The 12,094-nt window shown below is 33.2% G+C and overlaps 1 protein-coding gene across 2 annotated transcripts in view; it reads right to left on the reverse strand.

Moving 5' to 3' along the window:
* Window positions 1–2,609: 2,609 nt before the first annotated feature.
* ZFYVE16 (zinc finger FYVE-type containing 16) overlaps window positions 2,610–12,094 on the reverse strand; it is a 61,579-nt gene continuing 52,094 nt past the window's right edge. For both annotated transcript variants that reach the window (XM_021007482.2, XM_021007489.2), the window contains exons 16-18: window positions 7,350–7,455; window positions 5,621–5,788; window positions 2,610–4,372 (exon numbers count right to left, since the gene is read on the reverse strand). In XM_021007482.2, coding sequence (XP_020863141.1) covers window positions 4,214–4,372; window positions 5,621–5,788; window positions 7,350–7,455 — 433 coding nt within the window. In that variant the 3' untranslated portion in view covers window positions 2,610–4,213. The remainder of the gene's footprint in view (window positions 4,373–5,620; window positions 5,789–7,349; window positions 7,456–12,094) is intronic.

Raw genomic sequence — 12,094 nt, forward strand, 5'->3', positions numbered from 1 at the left:
CCTGATGTTGTACACAGTATTTTGTTCTTGCATCATCCCACTCTCTGGCCAAGTTTTGGCTTTTCAGGTTTCTTTTAACAGGAAATCCATATGCTGCCTTCACACCTTTGCCTCTGAATGTTTAACTTCCTTCAAGGCCCACACGCCTCCTTCAAAATTTTAGAACTCTCTTCTTTATCAGATAACCTTGTATTTATTTACTTGTGTACACGTTATAGGTTTTTCCTTGTCCACACACCCACCACCTAGCACAATATTTTTGTACGTAATCAGAGCTTAATGTTTTTTATTCTACAAAGGGGAAAGTGAAGCTGAAAAAAGTTATGTAACTTGCCCCTGATCAGTCATTCCAATATCAGTAATTCTGTTGCCTTATGCCGTAATCCCAGATTTCAAGGTTAGGCCAGTGCACACCATTGTAGCAGGTTTTACAAGCTGGACAGTCTTCATGTACAACTCATCTGGTATTCCTTTCACTGTCATCTGTCTTTTGAGGCACAGCATACATTCACTGAGACTCATGGCCAAGTTAGCCACCAGCTGATATGTTTTTTAACCATCACAACACATGAAGATGGAAGGTATAGGGGGGTATAAAGACCAAACACACTGAAGTTACACTTTTTATAGTATGAAAATACAACTGTATACTGAAAAGTTCTTTGCCATATTTCCACATTTGATCTTTAAACTGAGATCTCCATTTTAGCCAGGAAAACTAAATACCCTTAACTTTAAAATCATGTATATACTGAGTGCTCATCAGCTCCCATAGTTTCAATTGTCATCTCTAGACACATGATTCTCAGATTTAATTCTCCAGTCCTAACCTCTCTGCTGACCTCAACTACTGAATCTCCAGTTGCTGAATGGACATCTTAAATTGGTTGTCCTGTAGACAAGTTAAATTCAACATGTCCAAAACTAAACTCATATCTTTTCCCCAAAACCCTCCCCTCTTCCAAACTTCTCTATTACTGTTGAGAACACCACTTTCCTCGCTGTTACCCAGGCCCACAACTACTTTTTTTTTTAAATGTTTGGACACTTAGGGTGTTTCTGTTTTTTTGTTCCCTAGGTCTTTCTTAATTCTACTTTCACCTATTCCCTGAAGTCTTCCAAAAAGACTCAGGCCCTCAATGGTCACATCTGAACTCCCATAAGAAAATGATAACAATACCTTTTGTTTGTGAGCTATTTAATAGTTTTCAAATCATCTCCATAGGTGTTATACCTCAGTTGATTCCCTATAACCCAGATGGGCCCAGAGGGCTTCCCTATCTTGCAGAATGAAAGCCTAAATCTCAAAGAACTTGCCCAAGGTCACATCGTAATAATACAAGGGCCAAAATGAAATGAAAATCTTAAGACATTTGTTGATGGTTACAGTAATACCTTTACTTTTGACTGAACCAGCAGATGTCTTTTATAATACCCTACTTTATCAAAAGCAAAGATCTCATCTGTGAATTATGCATGAAAACACTACTAACCATAGAAAGGTGAATGCAAAGCACATTATCAAAAATAAATATTAAATAATAGAAGTCAAAGCCCAAAGCAAAGGCTAAAAACGGGAAAATTAAACACTGGTGTTAGGCTAAGTACAAAATACAAATCTGACAGAATAAAACTAATTTGGCAACTTTTTTTCTCATCAACAGTGACTGGTATAAAAGGAGAAAGTTGTAAATATGGCTTTTAAAAAAATAACATTGGAACTAGCTTGATATACTTTATTAATTCTAATTACCGAAACACTTAGGGAGTGGGAAAAACATTTCTTCGACTCAGATTTTAACTGCTGGAAATTCATTTATTTACCCACTCTGCAACACAATTCTGCATTACTATTCAGGCAGTTAAAATGACAGTTTCCATAAGTTATTATCACAATTATTAAATTTAGTAATTTAGTATTAATTCAATTACCAAATTTTAATTTTAAAGGAAGATTCCCTTATAATTAAAAATGTACATTTTGTTAAAACTGTATATTGATGAACTTTTTATTAATTCAGCTTTCAAATTTAATTTATGGTATAGAATTTCCAGCCTGTTCACCTAAAGAAACTGCTTTCTTTAAGAAAACAACAAAAAAAAAGTTCAATTATTTCTTGATTTTCACATACACACAGTTCTGGTCTTCTTCTGGCCTTTTCCTTTGTGCACTTAGCTGCTTTCATTCTATCCAGCCAGTGTTCTCAGGAAATGTAAACCATGTGAGAAGCTGGTTTTGCCTACTGTTGTGTAGCTCTCACCTCAAAATTCAGAGACCCAAAACTACTTTTGTAATAGTAGGGAGGCAAGAAACAAATATTTAGTCAAAATAGGCTGTCCTCTTCACTTGAAAATATAAACTCAATCTTGAAGAATTACAAGTAACAATCTGAAGAACATTACCAGAAAATTACGAAGACATACAAAAGATACTTCAAATTGATATGGTCTGAAATGCAAACTAGCAATATGAATGCATCAACTTGATGGGAAACACACCTACAGCCTTTCCCTTACTTAACCATAGAGTATATTCTAATTATTCTTTATAACGTGCAATCCTTTTGATGTCTAATTATAATATGAAGTAAAAAAAGAAACAAATCCAATTTAATAACAAATTGCTTTTATCTTATACAATTACAGTATACTTCACAAGTTATTACATTGCCATTTCACTAAATATCTGCAAATTTAACAATGTTTACGCCTGCTAAATTAGCTACTTCAGAAGAGTGGTCATTCTGTACCACTGCTACCTTAGGCTAATGATTAGAGGTGTGGTTCAACAGAAACTGGATGCTTTTGTTCACTGATATCCCCAGTCTCTTCTATCCTGAGACTTTGGATCCTGAGTTGTAACTCTGACCTGTGTGTATTCAAGTTGTTATGTTATATATTTTTTTTCTTAAAACAGGGTTAGATAGTGTGGTGTTTCTTGAGCTATACACAAGGAGTGTTTTTGATACAAAAACATATAAATATTCCACATGAGAATCAAAAAGGCATCTAAATGATGATTAGGTTTCTATAACCTGTTGATAGCACTAATTGAAATGCACCCTTTGCTTCTTTACTACTATTTTTTGTTCTATTTGTAGCAAAGAGGGAAGCTATGTAACAGTTAATTGTCAAACCTGATGGGGGTTCACTGAACCTTTGTATTCAGGCACAAATTTTGTTTGTAATGCAAATACATAAATAGAGTTTAACTTATGTTAATACTCCATTATCAAAAATAAGTACTATACAAAGAATTTCAAATATGCTAAAGTAGTTCATGAAAATTAACATTAATAGTTTTCCCTGAAACTAAACAGGGCTGCCAAATAGATTTCAAGGATTAATGAGAAAGGAAAAGAAACCTTGCTTTATGCTTCATTTATTGCTACATAATGACTACTTCAAGGGTCATCTGTCTGGCCTATCGTCAATCACTCAAGGAAGCTGTAAATATACTAGCATACTGTAAAGGAATGTAGAGGGAGGAAAAATCATTGTTGTATAAAAATATCACCCATTTATAAATTATTAAAGATACAGTTATAAAACACATACTTGAGTCATTTTCTCTATATAAAAACAATACGCTTAAATATAGAAGCACAAGTTCCTAAAGCACCTACAATCATTTGATTTATATATATTTAATCAGGAAAAAGTCCAAATACTAAATCTGGAGAAGAAAAAAGGCAAAATCCATTTCTTTAGCCAAATGCTCAAGAGTTTAAGTACAGAGACAGCTGGTGCTCATAATACAAATCAGCGATCTTATTGTACTCATACACTCTCTGGGGTATGGAAACAGTTCTATGCCACTGAAATACAGGTTTGTAAATGGGGATGTTTCTGATTTAGATGACAGTTTATTAAGAATCTTCATTAAAACTCTTGTGGACATAAAGAGGTATAGCTAAATGCAGATACTTTGGCTTAGCATTAAGACCAGCACAAGTAAATGTTGCAGATTTCCCAAAGACAAAAGAAGACTTTGCCCTTTTTTTTTGAGTTCCTGTAATAAAGGTAAAGTTTCAGAAATGGTGGAAACCTGAAACTTTTAGGTAATCTATACTGTGCTAGGGCCTTTAAAAATGTAATGTCATAAACGCTAAGCTCAAACATTTAATATCAAACATACCTACTGTAGTGTCTATATCATTACAGCTTTGGTGCTGACGTTAATTCTAACAAATCATTTTATAATGCATAGTAGCTAAAATAGATTTTCTATAAGGAAAAATATTAATTCTATCTCCAATGGTAAAACAGAGTTGGAGGTCCCACCATGAATCACTGGGATTAGGGCACTATCAAGATCATTTAAGTAATGTTGAGGAAGAAGCTGGCCTCCAGATCCTGCCTGAAATTCAACCTGAAAGAAAAATATAAAAACTCCAAGTGAATCATGGACAAAAGAAAAACATTCCTGCTTAGCTTAAGAGATTATGAAAATTAACAGCAAGTATTCCTAAATATTACTGAGTTTAAATACACTGACATGATAGCAGCAGATATTTTATTTCACAGTGTATTCCTACCACTTTTTCTTATATTTAAGTATTCTAAGATTTATTGAACCACTAGAGAGCTTTTACAAAGTTAAGGGCTAGTTGGTTCTTTTGCTTCTTTACTCAGGATTAAATATACTGTATTTAACATCCTGAAACACAAACAGGAAGGCCTTCTTCAAGCCATAAAAATGAAGTATCTGCCACTACCTCATACCATATTAAATACCAGGTGACTACAGATAAATGCCAATAACTGCCCTAATAGGACAGTGGAGAGATATACCTTGAAGGCTCAAGGTGGAAAATTTTGAATATGTCACAAGAAGACTTTAAAATATCTCTTAAGAAGCAAACTGAGCCTTAAATTATGCAGTATTATTTAAATGCTCTAAATAACACTGTTTGTTTTTCATTTTCAATTGAGGTTCTTAGCAAAAATCATTTTATACATTTTTCCAAGGAAAGAAATACAACTTTAAAACAAGCAACTATTTTTATCAAGTAGGTTGTTTAAGCAAAAGCACCATGATGGTGAATATAAGTTCAAGCATTCCTACTATATCTTGCTTAGAAAAAAGGCAACTTATAATAAAGCTCTCTCTCTCTCATTTGAACCTTTATGTAATGAGTAATTTTTTTAAAGCATTTACTATATTAAAGTGCTATGGGAAAATATAAAAGAAAAATAGTTTCTGCCCTTAAAGGAACTATAATCAAATTGAGGAGACAAGAATATCTACCCAAACACAGGCTGAAGAGTATTATATTTATAACAGAACCACATATTAACCAATGGAAATTAATGTTAGAAAAACTATACTTAAATTACCAAGGAAAGCCTCAGAGAGGAGGGAACTAAATCAAATGGTATAAGTCATAGTACATATTGAATAATACATGCATAATATCAGTATGCTAAGTACAGGGAATCAGAAGGACAAAGTCATAAATAAGTATAAGAAACTCTAACCTCAAATAGGAAATTAATGTAAATAAGTAAAGAAATTACATGCTAAACTGACTTTCTTTTAAGTGAGATATAGTCAAGTAAACTTTTAGATCCTGCCATAATACATTTATTTAAAAAGAAAAAATGAATTCTACATTACCATATCTGTATCAATGGAAACTCGGAGTCCTATCTTATTCATCCCATTACTTTTTAGAGTTTTCAGATGTGAACAAAGTGCAGCACTGCCAGCTATTGCTATCTCTTTAGCAAACTGATAACGACTTCCTGACTTTGTAAAGTCCTGGTCCTTTAGAAAATAGAATACCTGAAATACAGTAATTAGAGAATACCTGAAATACAGTAATTAGAAAATAAGTCATGATTTGTATTTCTGGTTATATGGACAAGATAAACAACCTTAAAAGTAACTAATGCAATTTGAGATATATCACTAACACTTCATTTTTATTAACAAGTTTTAACATTAACATTATACATCTCAGCAGGAAATTAAAACTAATGGTGACCCAATATTGGAATGACTTAACTGCACCAGCCCAAAGCTCTAAACTAAGAAATCCTGCTTCACTTAGCTTTAAAGATGATGCTAATCAGGGCAACTAGATAGCACAACAGATAAAGCACCAGCCCCGGAGTCAGGAGGACCTAAGTTCAAATCTGAGGCTCAAACATTAACTAGCTTTTTAACCCTGGGCAAGTCACTTAACCCTGACTGCCTCCAAAGAAATGAAAATTTTTAAATGATGCTAATCTTTTTTTTATAGTAGCAAATAAATGGTAACAAAAGAGAGATCCATCCACTGGAGAACAGCTAAACAAATTATGGTATATGAAAATAATGGAGTATTAACACACTGTAAGAAATGGTAAAGATGACATAGGCAAATATGGAAAAAGGTATGAAATAAGCAAAACCAAGAAAATGATATGCACAGTGACTTCAACAAAGTAACTGGAGAGGATAACCACAGTCAATGCTGCTGCAAAATTATAATAACTAACCTTATATCCAAAGAAGAGATATGAAAACACCACCCCCCTCCTTCTTTGCAGAGGTGGGGGACTATAGGTGAGGAACATTGCAAATACTGTCAGATTTGAGTGGCTAATTTTGATGTACTATTTTTTTCCTTCTCTTTTAAAAAAATAAGATATGGTTCTCTGGGAGGTAGGAAGAGTGGGGAGACATACTGGGAAATGTAGGTGAAGTAAAAAGAAAAGAAACATTTTTTAAAATTATGTTAATGTGACCAAAGTCTCTCTATAAGAACTTCCATATAAATGTAGAAATAATACAGAAATTCAAGATGTTCTGTACCCACACAATATACTTTGAATCTCAGTTATCAGAGATTCTGGTCTGAGGTGATCAATTTATTTGTTTCAGGGGAAACAGGTCAGAGTATGGATGGATCAGCACAGTCCATTATTACTAATAAAAAATAATTTAAGTGTATGCTGCACTAAATAACAGACAATATTGTAAAAAATAAGCTAGACCTCAAAGGAAAATGATTATTTACATCTTTGGAAAGTAGTGGAATAACTACCATTCACTATCCACATAATTTTCAATAGAATACTCAAGATAACAATAATTCAACTAATACTCGTAGAATTACCAAAATTTGCACAATGGGATGGAAATATGGAAATTTTTCTTTAAATGATAGTCAACCCTCAGTCCTCTAGTCATTGCCTTCAGTATGAAGAATTTGGTATAATACCAGATTTGGGAGATTAAAAGCAGCGGCAAAATCTTAAAATGTAAAGGAAAAAAAATATATATATATGTATTTATATGTGTGTGTGTGTGTGTATATAAAATCAACAAAATACAAAAAAGAGTAATCTCAATCTATTACCTCAGTACATTTTACAAGTTTCTCGTCCGTTTCAAAATCTGCTTCCTCTTGTATTTTTTCACTTGGAATTCCTTCCAATGATTTCCCGTCTATTGCACTAATAACACTATAGAATAAAACAAAGTAAATGTTAGTTCAAGAATTTCTTTGATTAAATAACTTTTTAAAAATACAGAAAAGAACTAGAATACAAGGTTCTGATAAGCAGCAAAAGGTTATCTCCAAAGGCAAAATATAGTGCCTATCCGTCTACTAAGTCCTTAAGCCATGAGACTGATCTGTTAAACTATCAGTACTTAAGATGTAGTGAATAATCAAGGACTAAGCCAAATTCCCTTACATTAACCTCAAAATAAAGTTTAAAAAAATAAAATGAAATAAAAAACAGCAAAAATTATAATGAAATAAAGACAAACAATTCAGCAAAAAAGCCTTAATGCAATGAACAAATACTATGGGGTAAAAGAGAAAAGAATATGAGAACAGGCAATACAGAAAAGATGATGGAAAATGTCACTGAAGCAGCATCCCAGTAACAGTAACATTTACATACTGCTTTAAGATTTACAAAGTACATTACAACTATTATCTCACTTGATCTTCAAAACAACCCTGGAAGGTAAGTATTATTATTTTCCCTATTTTACAGATGAGGAAACAGAGACTAAGTGATTTTTCCCAGGGTCATGCTTGTAGTAAGTTGGGGAGGCTTGATTTGAACAAGTTTTCCTCACTTCAGGTCCATTACTTTCCACTTCAGTATATTCTGAGGAGTAGAATGGTTCAAACAGCATGAAAAAATACAGTAATGGAAGAACAAAAACAGGAAAAGAAAAAAAAGAAAAAACTAGAAGATGACTTCATATCTCTACAAAGCAAAGCAGCAAAACCAGAGGAAGAAGCTCAGCAAAACAACTGAGAAGTTAGTTGAAGGCAATCTAAGAATTATTCATCTTCCCAAAAAAATATTTTTTAAAAATATGAATACCATCTTCCAGGAAACAATGGAACAAAGTGGTCCAGAAGTGCTGGAAACAGAGGACATAGTACAAACAAAATTCAGGCAGAAAGAAATTTTTTTGTTTTTTGCTTTTTGGTGAGGCAGTCGGGGTTAAATGACTTGCCCAGGGTCACACCGCTAATAAGTGTCATGTGTCTGTGGCCGAATTTGAACTCAAGTCCTCCTGAGTTCAGGGCCAGTCCTCTATCCATTGCGCCACCTAGCTGCCTCTCAGAAAGAAACTTTTAAGTTCAACTCATCCAGAAATGCAGTCACCAAGTGACAAAGTTTCAGTGTCAGAAAGAAATCTTGCAGATGGTGAAGAGAAAGCAATTTATAAAAGCTATTCCACTATTCCAGAAAGCAGGTGAAAAGAAAGTAAAAGACTTTTCAAAGTCTGACTTAAAGACTTGGAAAATAGCAATTAGCAGTGGTATTGCGAAGACAAGTCATAAAAACTTTAATAGAAAAGAACATTAGGTTTAGAGTTCAAATTCTAGCTCTGCCATTTACAACTTTGATGACCTCATTTAAATCTCTCTTAGATATAGTTTCCTTAGCTGTAAAATAAGAAGGCTGAATTAAGTGACATGGGAAGCCCTTCTAGGCTCTAAATCTATGAAGCAATGAAATCTGTTCAAAAGCAACCATTCAAATTGTGTACAAGCACTCAACATGATTACAAAACAAAAAAAGAATGGAACTTAATATCCCAGCAATTAATGGAAACTAGCCTGCATCCCCAAATTGTCGGTCCTGAAATTCTCTATCATAAAAAAGTTGATTCTTTAATGAGATGAGAAAATATAATACTTTTCACAGTGGGAAATAACAAACTTGGGGCTTTGACAGGCAAATTACAAAGCAGCCAAAACTGCAAAAGGTAATACAGATTTGGAATTCAAGTACAGTCAATTCTGCTATAATGGCTGTTTTGAAAACACAAATTTGTTCCAATTTAACAGATATTTTGGAGAACAAGTTGAGCATAACTTGAATTACAAGCAGCACCACTTCTGAATGACTCACAAGCTGCAACTCTTCTGATGACCACTTACACAAGCAAACTTAAGGTCTTTTTTAAGGTAAAATACCATATTTATTGTGTATCTTCTAATGTAGTAGGCACTATCAGAGTAAAAGAGGTTGCCACCACCCATTCCACCATGGTCCCATGGCTGGCATTGCAGCCTGCCCAAATTTCTTAAGACTTTGCCAGCCCTGGCTGTTGGAACCAGGGCCCAGGCCCAGCAGTTACTTGAGGCCACAGACTTTGTCACTCTTTATTTTAGTATTTATGTATTTCTTAACCATTCAACTTGTATAAAGCTGTGCCATCACTACAGTTTTTTGTTTAGGTTTCTATTTGTATGTATCACTAATGAAGGTTTTGAGCACTGTACCTCTAACTGCATTTTTCCCATAAGGTTTTTTTTGTTTGATTTTGCATAGCATGGTGTTTTAGGGAATGAAGATGTCAAGTTATAGTAGAATTGACTGTAATACATAAAAGATGACTTAATACACGCTACATACATAAAAGTCAGCTCCATCTAAACTATGATAAAAGTTCAGTAGAACACAAAGAGAAGGACTTCTTAAAGTAACCACATCAGACTTAGATCATTTAGAACAGAGATGTCAAACACTAGCCTGCCTTTGGCTTCAGAGTATAAGCTGAACCAGATTAAAATGCAACAGGGAAATATTTAACCAAATAAATAAAAATAGATAAAACATAGATAATATTACTTTAAAACCAAGTCAATATGCAGCTTACAAGGATCTTTTGCTTTGTATTAGTGGCCCTCATTTCTATTTGAGTTAAACACCACTAATCTAGAAGACTGGAAGAATAAAATTATTTTAAAAATTATTTTTCTTTAAATTAGGGTTCAATAAAAATAAGCAATACTTAATCAAAGAGGCTAAGCTCGAGGCAGAGAGAGTCTTAAATTTTACATATATCTATATCTATCTATATATGGGCTAGGAGGAAAAGTTTTTAATAAGAGCATACCAATAAATGCAGAATCTTAGGCTCTGTCTTAGGTATGGGAAGAGGACTGTGATTATGATGAGTTGATCATATAGTAAGATAAGCTTTCTCTAGTGGTGGAGCAGGGTTGGAATATACTTGCTTTGTGCAAGTATAGAGACTAAAACTAAATACAGCTTTGTTAAAAACAAAACAGAATGATGCTTTATACAGATAAAATGAAAAACTCACAATGTTTAATGGAAGGAAAACCAAACTTAATGATAATCTTTAATATTAATTAGCGAAATTTATCAATTTAAAAGGAATAGAACAAAAAATGGATTAGAAAACAAAACCCAACAATTTTCTAGTAAAGCATAGTAGTTCATACATATTAAAAGTAAATTTATTATGCTTTAGCTGAGACCATATGATTCTAGCCACTGAGGCTGCTTTCTGAGAAGCATAATAAGTGAACACAAAGAGGATCCTCACCAGTAGGCTGCCCACAATTCTTTCATGACAACCTATGAAACAAAGAAAATTATCAGATGGCCCTAAGTCCTATGTATGCATCCTTCTGCTTCTATAGTTGTCGTGGAAGAATGTTGGGAAAAGGAGTAGTGGGCACTAAGAATAACAGTTATTAAGAAAGTCTAGGCACTTTAATTTCAGTCTTAATATTACAAATGTGACATCCTTATCCAGCAAAGGAGTGGATATAATACTAAAGGCACTGAATCATATCAATGTTGTCATTTTCACTGTTAAAGAAACAAAAAGCAGAAGTATCTTTCAGCTAAACAGATGGCTAACAGTTTCTCCTTGGAGAAGCTAATAAGAGTTGACAAGAGATATTCCATCTTCTGATATTAAAATACTCAAGATAAGTATCTGTAAAATGATCATCACAAAAATAACTGCATCTTATACAAAAGATGTCCTGTCGCAGATAACTGAGAAAGAGAAATTATATAAGTTGTCTGATTATACCTTCCAGATCAAGTATATACTGATACGCAGTGACTTAACTACAAAGATGGAAATAAGGAAATTGAAAATTTTGTTGGAAAATATGATGAGAAATAGGAAATAAGAGGCCAAAGACTACTCAGAAGCTTCACATTAAAGTGTTATGAATACTTCAAGAAAAGGACAACAGGTATTGGTCATGGATAATATCACAAAAAATTATGTTTTGATCAAAAATGACTTATTACTAATGTGGTAGTCATCCCCAAACTTCTTTCTGTGTAGTCAAATTGCTGACTTATTAGAGCAAAGCAAGTTAATACATAAGTCAAAAAATAATAAATGAAGAAAGATATGCAATTTTGAAAATTGTATCCTCACTTTATTTAAACAAGTTACTGATGATTAAAAATGGGATATAGCTAGGAAGTAGGTCATAGATACAAACTACAATAATGTCATACAGTACTTTAACAAATGAAAAGCAAATGCCATAATTAGGAGATTTAAAGGGCCAAAAAGTGCCTTAGTCAACAAGGAGTTGATTTATTTGCCATACAGAGAGATTTGGTAGGCAAAGGAAAAACTAGCTTAGAAAGTAATGAACTAAAAAAAATCTTACAAGAGAAGTATGGCAGAAGATTATCAGAATTATTTCTTGATAAAAGAGAAAAACAGTGGAGAGAGAGTAAAACTAGTTCAAAGACAGGTTGGTGAAAAATCCAATTAGCAAGCAAAATTAACCTGAGGATATTTACAGATGAAAATGTAAGGAGAGCAACAATAAAAATG

The sequence above is a fragment of the Phascolarctos cinereus genome, unplaced genomic scaffold (assembly GCF_003287225.1).
Source record: "Phascolarctos cinereus isolate Bilbo 61053 unplaced genomic scaffold, phaCin_HiC Scaffold_4;HRSCAF=312, whole genome shotgun sequence".
Taxonomy (NCBI): Eukaryota; Metazoa; Chordata; class Mammalia; order Diprotodontia; family Phascolarctidae; genus Phascolarctos; species Phascolarctos cinereus.